Source organism: Sinocyclocheilus anshuiensis, unplaced genomic scaffold, assembly GCF_001515605.1.
Source record: "Sinocyclocheilus anshuiensis isolate Anshui unplaced genomic scaffold, SAMN03320099.WGS_v1.1 scaffold393, whole genome shotgun sequence".
Lineage (NCBI taxonomy): Eukaryota > Metazoa > Chordata > Actinopteri > Cypriniformes > Cyprinidae > Sinocyclocheilus > Sinocyclocheilus anshuiensis.
In genome coordinates, this window is record NW_015536501.1 from 1,915,683 (window position 1) to 1,933,748 (window position 18,066).

At 37.0% G+C, this 18,066-nt stretch overlaps 1 protein-coding gene across 1 annotated transcript in view; it reads left to right on the plus strand.

The window, feature by feature from the left end:
• Nucleotides 1-18,066, plus strand: part of LOC107689843 (unconventional myosin-XVIIIb-like) — a gene marked incomplete at its 3' end in the record, with an annotated part of 54,938 nt that overhangs the window by 8,264 nt on the left and 28,608 nt on the right. Inside the window, exons 4-24 of the mRNA XM_016488010.1 lie at nt 543-932; nt 1,519-1,579; nt 2,354-2,466; nt 4,138-4,305; nt 5,008-5,215; nt 5,510-5,652; nt 6,778-6,878; nt 7,251-7,314; nt 8,461-8,605; nt 8,698-8,868; nt 10,468-10,558; nt 10,642-10,834; nt 11,920-12,000; nt 12,076-12,196; nt 12,283-12,430; nt 15,016-15,199; nt 15,287-15,437; nt 16,539-16,648; nt 16,876-16,941; nt 17,113-17,241; nt 17,561-17,704. Of these exons, the coding sequence (XP_016343496.1) occupies nt 543-932; nt 1,519-1,579; nt 2,354-2,466; nt 4,138-4,305; nt 5,008-5,215; nt 5,510-5,652; nt 6,778-6,878; nt 7,251-7,314; nt 8,461-8,605; nt 8,698-8,868; nt 10,468-10,558; nt 10,642-10,834; nt 11,920-12,000; nt 12,076-12,196; nt 12,283-12,430; nt 15,016-15,199; nt 15,287-15,437; nt 16,539-16,648; nt 16,876-16,941; nt 17,113-17,241; nt 17,561-17,704 (2,982 nt within the window). The remainder of the gene's footprint in view (nt 1-542; nt 933-1,518; nt 1,580-2,353; nt 2,467-4,137; nt 4,306-5,007; nt 5,216-5,509; nt 5,653-6,777; nt 6,879-7,250; nt 7,315-8,460; nt 8,606-8,697; nt 8,869-10,467; nt 10,559-10,641; nt 10,835-11,919; nt 12,001-12,075; nt 12,197-12,282; nt 12,431-15,015; nt 15,200-15,286; nt 15,438-16,538; nt 16,649-16,875; nt 16,942-17,112; nt 17,242-17,560; nt 17,705-18,066) is intronic.

Here is an 18,066-nt window from a genome sequence, read left to right on the forward strand (position 1 = left end):
GGTAGGTGTGGCTGACTCTTAACTTTTATAAAGAATATCTCTTTGGATTTGAGACTTTAGTCTTTGCAACTTTACAGATCTTCTTTATGCACCAAGAGCTTGTAACACTCTAAAGAGAAAGGAAAAATTTAAAAAGCATCATATGACCCCTTTAACTTCTTTCTTAAGAAAAGAAAATATGTTCTTAAAATAGTAGCGAATTTTTCAAAAATTACACTCAGAAACATTCTTACGAACTTAGAATTTATCTTAAGAAATGCCTTGGCTTCTTTATTTAGATAAAAAAACGTTCTTAAGAAAATATTTGCAAACTTTTCAATTATTGCAGTTGGGAACATTCTTACGAACCTCTTAGAATCGTATGAAATGTCTTAACTTCTTTCTAAAGAAGTTTCTTTCAAATAATTGATGCCACTGACTGTTATCATTTATTAACTCACCATTATGAGCTGGCTTTAGTTGGCTTTACCAGCATGTGTGAGCTTGTTTTGATATGAAGATGACTTACATCAAGCTTCTTGTGTTTTAAACGCCCCTCACAGCCCAGGAAACTCAGCGACAACCTGGTCCAGAACTTCTTACTTCCCGACCAAACTCCACCGATACTGGAAGCGGAGATGGCGCTTCGAACGGAGCAGCTGGTGAACGGGGAACGTGGCCGCCACACCGCATTGACAGAGAAGAAAACGTCCTCCCCCAGAAGGATAATGTCACCCGACCCAAAAAATCCAAAAACCGGCTCAAAGCCTACCACTCCAGAGGTCAGCCCCAGGACAGAGACAGCGAAATCTCCAGCACCACCACTGGAAAAAGAAGTGAAGAAAGAAGAAGTAAAGGTGCAACAGGAAGTTAAACCCCTGAAACAGGAAGTGCAAGAGCCTGAGTGTCAGATCACTGTAACCCCCGTAAGAGAGAAGCCCAAGGTTCCAGTGGTAGGTGGAACATTATAAATACACTAAACACATCACTGCTATTAGCATGATGCTTTACATGTGTCTCTAGCACCTTCACCTTCACCAAAAGTGATTGTTTTAGTCAAATTTTGGAAAATTTCTGACCATAGTCAAGTTTTTGTAAAGCTAAAAACATTTTGTGATGTTCTAGGGATCTAATAATTAAAAAATAATTTAACAAATAATAAGTTTATTAATATAACTGACTTATAATTGACACCAACTGAGACTTTCACATAATTGTGACTTTGTATCACAATGTGACTTAATATTTCACAGTGACTTTATCTCAATTGTCACAAAATGTTGAGGTTTTTTTTCTTACTCTAAACTTTCTCACCTATTTTATTTATTACTCTGATATGCAAGTCAGCTTAATATTCATAAAATCAAAACTAGATTTTATTTTGGTTATATTTTATTTTAAAATTTTCTCTCCCAGCAGAAATGGGTTATACTATGAGATTGCTGGTACTCACTTTAATAATATTTTGTATTATTGCTGTAAAAATTTTTTTTACATTACTTTTAACTTACTGTTTTCTCTTTCTCTTTCTCTCTGCAGAGGGATGTGTGGTATGAAGCTGGCAAAGTGTGGTATGCTCACAAAGACGGTTATACACTCGGTTAGTCACCTCTTACACCTGTGCTTGAGTGTCCACCTGACATTTAAGAGAACAAAATCTGTTGTTAATGACACATTGTTTGGTATTTTTTGTAGTTGTTGATCTGGTTTATCATTCCTGAATTTTACTAAGTCATGTCTGAACACTAGACCAGCTCTTCTGTAGTGTTGAGTTACAGGTTATTATTAGCTTGTTGTTTTAGAGGATGCTATTTACATGTGGCCTTATTATTATTTTTGGTACTATCCCAGAAGTCAGTGTTTTCATACTATGTAAAAGCCACCGCATTGCTTTCAGTGTCAGCTCTTGCTCCCGCATTTTAACTTCATATTGCTTAAAATATATCTCTTCTGGTGCAAGATTCTCTTTGCATGAAAAGATCGGAAAGGGCTCAGAGGCTAATCTTTTTGCTGATCGGATCTATGGTGCCGTTAGCTATTGCATTGCTTCAGTTTAGTGATGAATGGGTTTAGTGTTCTTATCTTATCAGGCTCATAGTCTCGCTAAATCTACGCGCCGAGGCTGCCATGTTACAAGATTCAAAGATTACTGCATACATCACACAGCACTTCAACAGTATCTTCATGAACCAAAAGCTGTCAGGCTCTAAAAAGAACAAAAGCGCCAATAAAATAGTTCATATGAGTTGTTGCACCAAGTTTGATGTGGCCAAAGCCACTGGTTTTCAGATGTCACAACCTTGTACACAAAATATTGGATTTACATTGAGTTTTACAGTGACCTTTGACCTGCCTGGCCTCTGATTTGTCTCAGCCACTCAGCTAAAGCCGGACGAAGGCACACCGGAACTCCCTGATGGCAGGGTGAGGGTTCGACTGGACTCTGATGGATCTGTCCATGACGTTTCCCAGTATGAGATTGAAAAGGTGAACTATTCAACGCTATTAACTAGGGGTGTAACGGTACACAAACATGATGGTTCGGTACATACCTCAGTTTTGACATAATGTTCAGTATGGGAAAAAAACATCAAATTACTTCTTTTTCATTTTAATTAAAGGGGTCATATGATGCGATTTCAAGTTTTCTTTTCTCTTTGGAGTGTTACAAGCTGTTCGTGAATAGATAAGATCCCTAAAGTTGCAAAGACTGAAGTCTCAAACCCAAAGAGATATTCTTTATAAAAGTTAAGACTCGTCCACGCCCTCCTAAAACGGCTCGTTCTAACACGCCCCCACATATCTACGTCACGATGTGGGAAGATTTGCATAACACCGCCCAAATGTTCACGCAAAGAAAGAAGGCGTAACTTTGATTAACTTAACTTTAACTTAACCACTTAAACAGTGGTTTACTGAACAAATTACTGCTCTCTTTAAATTCAATTATAGTCACAATTTTCTTAAGGATAAAAAAAATCTACCTCAGCTAATGCTTGAAAACTATATAGGAAGCCCTATTACGTGCACATTACTATAATACAATTACAATGAACTACAGATCCCGAACTATTAAATTCAAATGCTATTTTAGATATAATAATAAACACTAAAATAATAAAATTTTTATTCAAATATGTAAATTGCACATTAAGCTGTTTTTACATTAACATCTAAAGGTCATTGCACACTGAGTCCGAAATTTTCGCACATTAAAAAATAAATACGACCTCACGTTGTGTCAATCACATTTACACAGTGCCTCCGAAACTTTCGGCCATCATAAAAATATTGGGATCAGGTTCGATTTTCTGCGTTTTCGCATCCGTAGCAAGCATTTTGATAGGAAAGGATGACTCGGTGTGCAAGGACCTTAAATCTAATTACAAAATGTATGGCAGATTTACTTAAACATCTGTATTAAATAATTAAGGCATCACTAACAGGTTAAGTGAAATATAGGCTAATATACAGGTGCATCTAAATAAATTTGAATGTCGTGGAAAAGTTCATTTATTTCAGTAATTCAACTCAAATTGTGAAACTCGTGTATTAAATAAATTATATTTAGTGAAATGCTCTTCTCTAGACTTTATTTCTTTAGTGAACTAACGAGCTGTTGAAAATGAATGACTTTCCTAAGGTAAATGTAATGCTATATGACACTTTGTTTACAAGCTGTTTTATTGACGTTTTTCTGCGGTTGAAACACTGAATGAGCGATCACTTAAGACATGATACATTTCAGTTAGTTGTACTGTTTCTTTCAACATACCTTCCGAGGTTCATTCACGTTTATTTCATTTTAAAACTTGAGAGTAAAGAGAAAGGGATGATCGTGTTCACCCGCGCTGCCATTTGAACTGAGGCGCCAATACAGCGATCTCTCATGCCACATCAGAGAGCGTCAAAACGGCATTTATTGTTTGAATTTCATAATAAAATGGACAGAATCTGAAATATGAGACTTTGTTCTTATCAAAAGTAACAATGTCTAAAACTAGGAGTTTCAAATTAAGCTCGGCGCATGCAGTGGTTGGCATGACACTGTATTTGTTCGGTACACATGGATGTGTGTACAGTCAGTTTACTCCCCTACTTAAGTCATCCTCCTGATGTACGTGACTAGTGTTGACTTTTCTTGGTGGCTGTGTTCAGCTGAACCCACCTGAGCTGGACCTGTGTGAGGACTTGAGTGACCTCGTGAGCGTGAACGAGTCGAGCGTCCTTCACACTCTGACCAGTCGAGCTAAAGGACATCTACCCTTGACTCACGCTGGGCCCAATCTACTGGCTCTGTGGCCTCCACTGTCCTCGCCAGGCAAGGTAAGAGCAGTGTATTTACAAAACCATCAATGAGACCTGTATGATCACACATGTAGTTTGACATTAGTTAGAGTAGTTACATACAGCACATTAGTTGCACATTAGTCAGCAAATGTATAGACTAAATTAGTTTGCTTATAAAAATTAAAAAAAAGTACCATAGCATTTCTGTGTGTGTGTGTGTGTGTGTGTGTGTGTCTTTTTGTGTGTGGTTATAATACCATCAGGGTTTGGACTATTTAGAAATGAATTGAGAATGCCTTTTAAAATTCAGTTCAGTTGCTGAATTTCTATCAAGGTATTTGTACATTGAGGTATTTGTACCAGTCATTGTCCATAAATTATGAAATATTATAATATTTATATAATATACTGTGCATTGTTAAAATATATAGGTTATATTATATTATGTATTTATTAATATCAGTGGTAGGCTATTGTTATATATACATTTATTTTCTTTACTTTTTTTATTTATTTAATTAACTTTTATTAAAAAAAAATGTTTAAATAATAAATAAATGCATTTTAAATTCAGTTCAGTTGCTGAATTTTTATTTTTTTATTAAGGCATGTATGTATGTAACATAAAAAATACTTTATTACTCAGAATGCTGTAATTTCAAGATGAAGACTTTGATCCCACCACAGAACTTTTTTGTGAGGGTGTGAATTAGCTTTTTGAAATGTGTTTTGCTTCAGGGGCTTCGGAGCAGACGCTGGGAGTCCTGGGAGGCTCCTGGCCCACTGCAGGCTCTGGTGAGGAGGGTGTACGTGTCCATGGTGGGTCAGCGGAGGGACCAGACGCTGGTGGCTTTGGGCCGCAGTGGCACAGGGAAGACCACTTCCTGTCAGTCATTTTCCCAGGAGCTGCTGAAACAAGCGGGAACTGCGGGAGGAAGCCTTACCTGTGAGTGCATCCACTTCTGTGTTTGTAACCCAAAGCTATAGAACGACAGAAAACAAAAGCTCTCGAACGTGAATTTGCACACTGGTTGAATTGACTCATTGGAGCCTCTGGTGGTTACAGGCTCCTATCCTGTAATTACAAGTGTGACGTGTTTCGCTCCACTGAATCTGTGTGAATCTGCTTCTGCTGACGTTAAGTGATAGGTGAAACTCTATAGCAGCAGTTTAGAGGCTGTTTAGTGGTGTTTGTCCATTGTCACAGGTTGTGAGACATGATTTGTGTGTGTAACTGCAGTAGAGCGGCTCCAGGCAGTGTTTACAGTGCTGCGCTCGTTCGGATGTGTGAGCTCGTCTCACAGCGAGGCCTCGACTCGATTCGCTATGGTGCTCTCACTGGACTTTAACCACGCCGGACTCGCTGCTGCTGCACATCTGCAGGTGCTCCGATCTGTCCATCTGTTCATCTGTCTGTCTGTCTATCCATCTGCTCGTACATCTATCTATCTATCTATCGATCTATCTATCTGTCTCTCTGTCTTTTTGTTTGTTTGTTTGTTTGTTAGTTAGGGGTGGGTAATATGATCACAATCTTATATCACGATATGAGCAATTTTATGTGTCAGTAACGATATATCACGATATATATATTTTTGCTTTAAATAAGGTCTTTTATGATATCAAAATTGTTGATACCCTATAAATGTCATAATTCTTAAAAAAACAAACAAACTCAAGCTCACTGAAGACAAGTAAACAGTCAGCGATTAAAAAAAAGAGTAAGAAACTAATTGCAATCAATAGGACAAATAACTACAGTAGAACAAATAAATAAGAGATGCTACATACATTGTATAAAGTAATCAAATGTATAAAAACACTGCATTTTCTTCATGTGTAAATTAAATATACTATATATTTCTTCTTATTAAAGTTACAAAAGTGATTTAGTCAAAGAGCAGCGAGAGATTTTCTCTCTTTTGTTGTTTGATTAACATGAATGACAGACAGCAGGAAGATTAGACTGCTGTCACTTTAAGACCTGCCCGGATTCAATATACTGTTACACGTGTTTTCTTTCTTGGCTGTTTGCTGTCACTTAAGATCTAAGTTACTGTGTTTACGCGGATACTTGCAAAAACGGGCATTTTGACACATACAAGTGTGTGTATTTAACCGTTCAAGGCCTATAAAGCAGCACTATGAGCACCGTCTTCATGTGCGCGCACCTTTTTGACAGCATTCAGAAACAGTCTCTCAGGCGGCTCGCACATACAGTGAAATTAGTCATATTTCGCTGCTGATTGCATTTCAATGGCTTAAAATCACTTGTTTTTAAACCGTCATGCTTAAAAACCCATGCAAACTATACGTTTTCATGTCCACGTAGCACAGCAATGTCACGTGAGATCAGTCTATCTGTCTATCTATCTATCTATCTATCTATCTATCTATCTATCTATCTATCTATCTATCTGTCTATCTATCTGTCTGTCTGTCTGTCCATCCATCCATTTGTCTGTCTAGTCCATCTATTCTAACTAATGTTTCCTCTCTCTGGTTCAGACTATGCTGCTGGAGAAATGGAGGGTGTGTCAGAGGCCGGAGGGAGAGAGTAACTTCCTGGTTTTCTCCCAGATGCTCGCAGGCCTCAGCACAGACATGAGGTCAGTTGGGTCCCTGGAGCTCTCTGCGGTCACACTCGGTAGCATTTGCTTCTTGTATTGTGAAGCCTCTTTCTGGTTTCCTGGCTTCTGTCCTCACAAGCCTGAGTGCAGCGTTATTAGATGGCAAACACAAAGTTACCCATCATTAAACCCCAGATCATTCACCCTATTGTTAGGGGTTTGTTTTTGGATTCGGTTTCCCCTCAGAGGCACACACAAGCTCTTTAGCGAACGCCGCTTTGGCAGAACACCTGCTCTTTTCATAGCTTTGCCTTAAAACAAAAGCTCCAGAGAGCTTGGGGGGGGCAGGATCTTGTCTGATGTCATTTCCTGTTTAAATTTGAGTGTAACTGTCTTGTTTTCTAATCACAGGACTGAACTGCAGCTGCACCAGTTAAAGGAACACAACTCATTTGGAATTTCATGCCCAACCAAGGTATGAACTGTTTAAGAAAAGCAAAACCAAAAAATATAAGGGTAAACAAAGTAAATGTTTAGATTAACATGATTAGTGCATCTGCTCTGACATGTTAAGCTTTGGTGCACATGTGGGAAACAAACGTTTATGTCTGGCTTGCAACATTTCCTGATCCTCTTCTCTCCACATCTACCCACAATTCCATCCAATAAAGAGAAAAAAAGCATAAATTAATTTAAATTAAGATTCAGTTTAAACTGAATTACATTAAGTAACTCAGTTTCAATTAAATGATCAAATTAAATGTAACTCGATTTAAATTAAATGTAAATGAAATTAAATCGATAAGTTACTTTTAAAGGTGCTATATATAAAAAAGTTATTTTTATTAGTATTATTAAATTTATGTTTTTAGTTCAACTAAAAATTATAATTGTTTACATTGCTGCCCAACAATATATTAAAAGTTGGATCTACATCCAATTTTATCTACATACATACAGTAACAAGTGACGTGACATGTGGCCAAGTATTCACACAGCAGTGAACACACACACACACACCGTGAACACACACCCGGAGCAGTGGGCAGCCATTTTTTTGCTGCGGCGCCCGGGGAGTAGTTGGGGGTTCGGTGCCTTGCTCGAGGGCACCTCAGTCGTGCTATTGAAGGTAGGAGAGAGCACTGTACATTCACTCCCCCCACCTACAATCCCTGCCGGTACGAGGCTCGAACCCACAACTTTTGGGTTATGAGTCCAACTCTCTAACCATTAGGCCACGACTTCCCCCAGTATACTAACATAAAGCAATATATAAAACATAGCAAATCTCAACTTCTTGATTGTTTATATTTTTGCAAAATGTCAACTATATTATCGGCCAGCTCTAATCTGCTAAATGTGACTTAAGATATTAAAACCTTTAAAAATTTGTATTGTGAAAAGCGCTATACAAATAAACTTGATTTTAATATTTAATAACTAAATAATGTATCATTTGTTTTTCGTTTTTGGCACTATTATTGATATAATACAACAGAAATTAGACAGACTGGACTTGAACCTGAGCACCAAGGCTCAAAGTGTCTTGCAGATGTGTGTTCTGACGTCAACTTTTCTTTAATACGTTTTAATAAAGCTGGTTTTTCATCCTTCTCTTCAGGTGGATGAAAAGCAGAGAGCTTCAGTGGGTTTTGGGAAGCTACTGGCCGCCATGAACACTTTAGGATTCTCAGCGGATGAGCAGAAGGCCATTTGGCATGTTTTGGCAGGAATCTACCATCTCGGCGTCGCAGGAACATGCAAGGGTAAATCAGGACAAGACTTGCGGCTGTATTTTGTCAAGCGAAAAGTATTAGGTGAGTCTTTACTCTGTTTTTCTGTTCTTGCGCGGCTTCAGTGGGTCGTAAGCAGTTTATGAGTTTTGACAGCGCGCAGACGGCCAGCGCCATCCTGGGTTGTGAGGGAGAGGAGCTCCACACTGCCGTCTTCAAACACCACCTGAGGCAGTTACTGCAGAGAGCCACCGGAGGCGTCAGAGAGCGCCGCACCGCAGAGGAACCAGAGGACGGTCAGAAATACACACTGAACTCTGTTAAACCCACCAGAATCTGAGAAGATCTCAGCTAAAATGTGTAGAGAGGAACTAGAGAGAATGTACTGGACACTTATTATTTGGATATTTACCAAATCAATTAAATATTGTTCTTATGACATTTTTATTATTCAGTTGATGAGGGCTGGGGCTATTAAAGGAACACTCCACTATTTTTGAAAATAGGCTCATTTTCCAACTCCCCTAGAGTTAAACAGTTGAGTTTTACCGTTTTCGAATCCATTCAGCCGATCTCCGGGTCTGGCGGTAGCACTTTTAGCTGTAGCATAGCATAGATCATTGAATCTGATTAGGCCGTTAGCATCTCGCTCAAAAATGACGTGGTATGGCAGCAAAGTTCCTTGATTATTACGCCGGAATGAGAGAATAGTTCCTAGCCATATCAGCCTAGAAAATCGCAACTTTTCATTTTCCGTCGGTCTTAGTACACGATGTAACTACAGAAGAATCAAGTTTTAAATAGGAAAAATATCTAATCTCTTTGGTCGTTTTTGAGCGAGATGCTAACGGTCTAATCAGATTCAATGATCTATGCTAAGCTGCAGCTAAAAATGCTACCGCTAGACCCGGAGATCGGCTGAATGGATTCGAAAACGGTAAAACTCAACTGTTTAACTCTAGGGGAGTTGGAAAATGAGCCTATTTTCAAAAATAGTGGAGTGTTCCTTTAAGCAGTTTAGCATCATTATAAAAAGATATTTGACCACAGAATGGTGATCAGTTAGAAACAATTATTTCTGGAAGCCACATATTAAAACCAAGTTAGAACCAATAATGTTGCTTCTGTTTTATAATATAAAAACTAATTATATAAATGTATATGTATTATTTAATATGTAGTCATATTTTTCTTTCTAATTCTGGGATACACTACTATTAAAAAAAATTTCAGGTGTTTTTGTTGTTGTTTTTTGCTGCTTAACATTTTTGTGGAAATGTGATACATTTTTTCAGCATTCCTAAATGAATAGAAAGTTCAAAAGAACAGCATTTATTTTAAATAAATCTTTGTAACATTATAAATGTCTTTACTGTCACTTTTGATCAAATTAATGCATCACTGCTGAATAAAAGTATTCATTTTTTCTTTCTTTTCTTTCCTTTTTTTAATCTCTCTTAGCCCAAACTTCCAAACTTTTAGTTGGTAATGTATCACTGTTTCCACAAAAATATGAAGGAACACAACTGTTTTCAACATTGTTAATAATATGAAATGTTTCTTGAGCAGCAAATCCGTATATTAGAATGATTTCTGAAGGATCATGTGACACTAATGATGCTGAAAATTCAGCTTTGCATCACAGAAATAAATTACCTTTTAAAATATATTCAAATAGAAAACAGTGATTTGAAATTGTAATAATATTTCACAATATCACTGTTTTTATTGTATTTTGATCAAATAAATACAGCCTTGGTGAGCAAAAGAAACTTCTTTTAAAAACATCTCTAAAAAAATCTTAATAATTCAAAAGTTAGCAAAATCATACACAAGCTCTATTTAATTAAGGATTTCCTAAAAAGGAAAATATGTCAACTGTGTGTGTGTTTCAGGTCCGAGACTGAGTGCCGCTCAGTGTGTAGAAGGGATGGCAGCTGGTCTGTATGAGGAGCTCTTCACCTCTATTGTGTCCCTCATCAACAGGTAAACACACTGTTCAGTGATAGTTATATCTCTCTTGAGTGATCTAGCAGTGTTTCCCAGGCTTTCTCTGGTTCTCTCTCCAGAGCACTGCACTCTCAGCAGCTGACGCTGGCCTCTGTGATCGTGGTGGACACTCCGGGCCTGAGGAACCCCAGACACAGCGGTGACGACCGGGCCGCCGGCTTCTCTGAGCTCTGTCACAATTACTTACAGGAGAGGCTGCTGGAGCATTACTTCAGCCACACATTCACACACACGCTGGAGAGATACACACAGGTACACACACCGTCCCAAACCACTACAGAGATACGTTAGATGTTCTAGTGTTATGTCTCAAAAAATATTACATGTGAATATGAACCTTGCTGATTTCATTTAAATTGAATTTTGTTTAAAAAGTAATATATTAAATAATGTATAAATAATAATATTTATCATTTCTGTATGTTTTACTGACATGTTGTTATTTGGTCAATAAACTCTCTAAAAATGTTATCTGACAATCGCAAACAAATATTGGATGTTTGTTGTTGACAATCTCAAACAATTGTTATTATTAATTGAATTGAATTGAATTGAATTGAAAGTAAAGTATCATTCCTATATATATTTATAACTTCTATTTCTGTGTGTTAGACTGCCATTTTACTATTTGTTCAATGAACTCGATGTAAAAATACCATATCTGTCATTTTTTATGGCACCACATAATTAATATTTTTGGGGGGTTTTGTGGGGGGGGCATTTTTATTGACAACCTCCAAAACATGGTCATGATTTTTGTTATTGACAACTGTGAAGAAACATTGAGTATGAACCTTGCTGATTTAATTTAATTTCATTAAATAAATAATATAATGATACAAAATAATATATAAAATGACATTCCTGTCCATACTTTATAACTTTTATTTCTGTACTGCCATTTTTCTATTTAGTCAGTAAATTAAATCTAAAAATACCTAATTTTCATGGCACGAAATATTGCTTTTTTGGCAATTTTATTCACAACCTCAAACAAATATTGACTATTAATATAAAATATTGAATGTGATTAATATAATTAAATTGAACTTTAAATAAGTTTGATTTATTACTTTATTTAAAAAATAATACAAAATAATAATGTAATGAATAAATTAATATATAAAATAATAATTAATATAACATTCCTATGCATATTTATATCTCTTTCATTTCTGCATGCTTTACTGTCATTTTGTTGTTTGGTCAACTATATCTAAAAACTTTTTTCTTATGCAACTTTTTTGGCCTCTTTATTTGATGCAATAGTGGAGAGATGACAAGAAATGACATTTTTAATTTCAGATCATTATTAAGTTTCTGAGTAATTTTCACAGGAGGGAGTAGCTGTCGATTTCACAGCCCCTGAGACGAGCCCGTCAGAGGTGTTGTGTGCTGTTGACCAGCCTGGAGTGCAGGTATCACTCACCGATCCTCAGCACACTCCTTACACTCGTCAGTCACGCGTGTAGTTTCACAGTGTGCGTTCTCAGGTTCGAGGACCAGAAGGCGACTCTCGAGGTCTCCTGTGGGTTCTGGATGAAGAGATGGTCACTCCGGGCTCCACCGAGAGCACAGTTCTGGAAAGAGTGTGTCAGTTCTTCAGCGGCACAGGTGCTCCAGCCTGATCCTGACCTGCTGCTTTCATGTTTTTTGAGATGTTTCCTCAGGTCTCATCTTTCTGCTCGCTTGCTCCTCAGTGCGCCAGTGCGAGCAGCCTCTGCAGTGTGAGATCGCTCACCTGATGGGTTCAGATCCAGTCCGCTATGATCTCTCAGGCTGGTTCGGTCAGGTCCAGAACAACCCCTCTGTCCTTAACGCCAGTTCCCTCCTGCAGAACTCCTCAATGTAAGAGACTGCAGATGATCACAGACGTTTACACTGCTGTAGATGACCTCTAGTAGATAATATTCTGAATATTGAACTTTGCCAATTCAATTTTAAATAAATTGTTTACTATTCATTAGTATTACTAAAATATTCATTATAATATTAAATATAAATATAATATAATATTAAAATTTTCATTAATCTCTCCAATTTTATATAAAGGTGCCAAGAAAAATAGCAGGTATGATATTTATAAATAATTTATAGAACAAATACCAAAAATGGTAGTAAAACATAAGGAAATACATGTAGATGTTATAAATATGTGTGATTTTTTTTTGTTTGTTTGTTTTGTGTTGTGTTGTGTTGTTTTGTTTTGTTTTTTGTTTTTTGTTTTGTGTTGTTTTGTTGTTTTGTTTTGTTTTGTTTGCACTGTTGAGCTTTTCCTTGATGCACAAGAGCTTTTCCTCAAATAAAATTCTTAATATTGGATCTTGCAAATTAAAATAAAATGTTCAAGTTTTTATTTTATTTTATTTTATTCAGTGCTGTATGGTTGACTTCTAAAAGTGCTTGCATACAAGGGCTTTTCCTCAATACAATTCTGAATATTTAATCTTGCAAAATTAAAATAAAATGTTAAAGGTATTTCTGAAAGTTATTGATAATTTAACATTATTCATGAGTATTATTAAAATATTACTTATATTAAAATATTGAATATGTTTGGTTCATGTGAACTAATATATATAATAAAATATATATTAGAAAATATATTAGAAAATAAAAGGTTATATAATACGTTTTATTTCAGAAAATGAAATAAAATAAAATAAAAATATTTTATTTTTATTAATATTTTTTTATTTTTTTTTATTTTATCATCTGGTGTTTGGTTCATGTGAATTAGTGTGACAACAGTCCATCCTTAACCACAGAAGTGACATTTATGACATATAATCAGCATTTTTGCATTCTTCCACATCTCATTTAATATAGTATAATGCATTTCTCATAGCTGCTTGTCACTGAATAAATTGCTGTTGGAAAGCATCTCACATTCTACCCATCTTTTGCGCTACGTCTACAGAAGACAAACGCAAATGCTGTGCGTGTTCAGTTTTGGTGATAAATCCAATTCAAAATCACAGTGAAACTGGTGTCTTGTCCTTCTGAACTGTTACCTAGCAACAGGGATAAACATCTGCTGCTAGTGCTCACAATGGTATTCACGCTGATGACGCAAACGTGCCGCAATAAAGACAAGTGTGAATACAGACGGCATCAGTGTGAGGGCTACCATGAGCTTGGTGTCGACAACTTTTAGAAAAAAGTGCTTGTTTGATTTCCATTTTTGTTCTTTTTTAGTTGTACTAAAAATGCATAGCAAGCGATGAAAAGAATTCATGCTGCTCACTAAACACAGTTCCTCTGTAGAAATGCAGCATACAACATTAATACTGTTGTAGTTTATGTGTACAAACCATGCCAGATTGCTTTCATAACAGCTGGAAACCACACTGGAGTGCACATGAACTTAAAACTAATTATATTGTTTAATTGTATAATTTAAAAAAAACAACAACTAATTTTTAAATGAAAATAAAATTATAAAATTAAATAAAATACATATTACCACCTATATTTATAATTAATATATAACTAACTTTTTTTTCGCATTTTAATTTGCAAAGTTCAATATTCAGATGTTTATTTGAGCAAAACCTCTAGTATGAAAGTGTCCTTAGAAACTTTATAATTAAATAACATGACATTGAATTGTATTACATACATTACATTTAAAAAAATGACCACCCATATTTATAAATTCTACCATTTTGCTTTTTGTTCTGCAAACTATATCTAGAGATGATTTAAAACTCATTTAACTTGAAAGACATTCAATTGTTTAATCTAATTGTTTAAAAAAACTTAAATTAAGATGAAAATAAAATTAAAAATATTTACTGTATAACAAGCATTTTGATATTTGTTCTCTAAACTATATCTAGTGATGCCATATCTGGCACCATATACTATTTCTTTGGCAATTTTATTGATTTTTAATAATAGAGAGGTAACAGGAAATCAACATTTTATTAATATTAATGACTTTTACGTTATCAGTACTGTAGTAGGTTATGTGTAACGTTATAATACGGAATAGACGTTAATTTGAAAAAAAAAAATGTAATTGTTTAATTTAATTGTTTTAAATTTATTTAATTTTATAAATGTTTAATTTCATTAATTATTGCCATTTTTCTACGCTTTTAAGCTATGTCTGGAAATACTATATGTGTTTTTTTCATGGCACCACATGCTTTTTTTGCCACTTTTATTGATATAATGGAGAGATGTCAGTAAATTAAATTTTTATTAATACTAATGACTTTTATATCATCAGTACTGTAGTTCATGTGTACTAAACATGCCACATGGCTTTCATACCATTTGTAAACCTCACTGGAGTGCACATGAACTTGAAAAAAATGCTTCCTAACCAATTAAAAACAAACCGAATTATGAAGTCAAACGGATGTGGGTTCATACTAACAACTCCCTAATTCTCTTCTCCTTCTCCCTCTTGTTCCCCTTCTTAGTGGAGCGGTGAAGGCCCTGTTCAGTGGGCGGGCGTCCGTGCCGCCTCTGTGCCGGGGTTTGGGAGGTGTGGAGGGCGGCTCGCAGCGCTCTCTGGAGAGATGCGGCACGGTGCGGAAGACTCTGAGCGGTGGGATGGCGGCCCTCAGGAGACATTCGCAGTGCATCGCCGTCAAACTGCAGGCGGTGAGAAACAAATGAGCCAGCCGTTTCCATCTGCCTTTTGTCTGTAAATCCTCTTGACTCTTTCCGTGACTCTCTCTCTCTGAGCAGGATGCTCTGGTGAATCTGATTCGGCGAGCGCGGCCGGTCTTCCTGCAGTGTTTGAGTGTGAAGACAGATGGCTGTGGCTTTGATGTCCCAGCACTGCGTGTACAGCTGCACTCCACACACCTGCTGCCGGCACTGCAGCTGTACCGAACAGGTCACACACACACACACACACTCATGCATGTTTGTTTCTTATCATGTATGAGACTCTAATGACTTCTGTTGTACTTCATTAAAGCCAATTAGTTGCAAGTATCTCTATATCTGTTTGTTTGCTGAGAAGTTACTCACCCCCAGGCCTTCCAAGATGCAGATGAGTTTGTTTTTTCGTCAGAACAGATTTGGAGAAATTCAGCAGCTAGCACCCAGTGAATGGGTGCCGTCAGAATGAGAGTCCAAACAGCTGATAAAAACATAACAATAATCCACAAGTAATCCGCATTACTCCAGCCCATCAATTAACATATTGTGAAGAGAAAAGCTGCATGTTTATAAGAAACAAATTCATCATTAAGGCGTGTTTAGCTTTAAAACTCCAAAATACAAGTCCATAAAAAAATATGAGTCTTCCTCCAGTGAAAAAGTCCATCCACTGTTGTCCTCTCACATCAAAATCCACTGATGTATTTGTTTAGAACTGTATTGCAGCTTGGTTTTCGCTTTTACTAAACAGTGCTTAATCTGTGCATATTTCTCTTCTGATTCAGATGAGACGACTTTTCACTGAAGAAAGCAATATTGTAGATTAGGGAATCCATTATGATTTAAAGTTAAAAACATGTAAATGATGGATTTGATTCTTACAAAAATGAAGCTTTTCTCTTCACAAGATGTTAATTGATGGACTGGAGTGGTGTGGATTATTGTGATGTTTTTATCAGCTGTTTGGACTCTCATTCTGACGGCACCCATTCACTGCAGAGGATCCATTGGTGAGCAAGTGATGTAATGCTACATTTCTCCAAATCTTTTCTGATGAAGAAACAAACCCATCTAGATCTTGGATGGCCTGAGGGTGAGGACATTTTCAACACATTTTCAGTTTTGGGTGAACTGTTTCTTTAAGATTGGAGATTTTAACCATTTGTGGTAAAGTCATGATTGATTGCTCAGGTTGTGTGCTGCATCTCAAACATACTGAACATATGAAGCAGTTCTCCTCGTAAAAACCAAAATCAGGTCCCATATTGTATTGTCAATTACCAAATGTCCTTTCAAAGACAGCAAGCTCTGTCTCTGTGTCTGTGTGTTGCAGGCTACCCTGAGCACAGGTCCCTGGGTGATTTCCGGTGTCGTTTTCAGGCCCTCTCTGCTCCCATAATGAAGCGATACGGTTCTGTCTTCATTACCCCAGACGAGAGGAAGGTCTGGACGTCCTGAATCACCATGGCGCACACGCACCTCATTACCCTCTGTTAAAATGTCATTTATTTTTAATGATGTCAAATGATTAAATTATTTATTTCCCTGTTTATTAACTTGTTTATTGATTAGCCAGTTTTTGCTTGAACAGCCCTCATTGATTCAGGGAGCTGCTGTTCCAAAAGTGGGCCTGAGCTCTGTTTGTTTGTGTTTGCATCCCTTTATATCAGGCTGTGGAGGAATTATTGATTGATCTGGATTTGGACAAGAAAAGCATTGTTTTAGGAGCGAGCAGGGTGAGCCAGTCATCCATCCATCCATCCATCCATTCATCCATCCATCCATCTATCTATCTATCTGTCTATCTATAATAATCAAGATGTACCTGTAACATACACAGGTTTTATTTCATCCTTCACTTCTGAAGTTTTCAGGTCATTCTCACTCTGATGTGTGTGTTTATGAAGGTGTTTATGAAGCGTGGTGTCCTGAAGTCTTTAGATCAGCAGAGAGATCAGTTGTTGAGCGGCTGGCTGGTGCAGCTTCAAGCGTCCTGTCTGGGTCATCTGGGCCGCCAGAAATACCGCCGCATGAAGGTGAGTCTCGTTTGTCCTCTGCTAGAACAGCCCATGTTTATAGATCTGCGGATATGGGCTCAGAGATGACTCTCTGTAGTGATGTTTCTCTTTATAGGGACCTAATGTTCAGTGAGAGGAAGTAAAATGGACAATCAAACAAAATGATGACATCTCTGCTGCAATATTACTTGATTAACTTCAGGGGGGAAATTTAATTCTTGGAAAGGTGTAAAATACGGCTTTTAATGGCCTTTAGTAATAGCGCTACAATGTTGTGTATAGTTGTGTCAGTGTGGGTCTGATTCAGCGTCTAATGTGAGTGCTGATCTGGGATCAGGTTCAGCAGATGGCAGTGAGCTGTATTCAGAGAAATGTGCGAGTCCTCACTGCAGTGGCCCGCTGGAGCTGGTGGAAGGTGCTGTGCAGAGTGCGCCCCCTTCTGGATGTCAACATGGATGACCAGCGGCTCAGATCCAAAGAGGTACTAACACATTCACAAAGGACATGTTCATATTATACATCATATTTAAACCTCTAAATAATCTAAAACTGTCCAGTAATCATCTGTACAATGATAGTTGTGTAATTAAAGTACATATGTGCAACAAAAATGAAAAATATGTGCAACTGTCAAAATTTTACTTAATTTCTTTATTTTTATTTTTATTTTTTGTTCTCTATCTATCTATCTATCTATCTATCTATCTATCTGTCTGTCTGTCTGTCTGTCTCTGTCTCTCTCTCTGTCTGTCTGTCTCTGTCTCTCTCTCTCTCTGTCTGTCTGTCTGTCAGTCTGTCTGTCTGTCTGTCTGTCTATCTATCTATCTATCTCTCTGTCTGTCT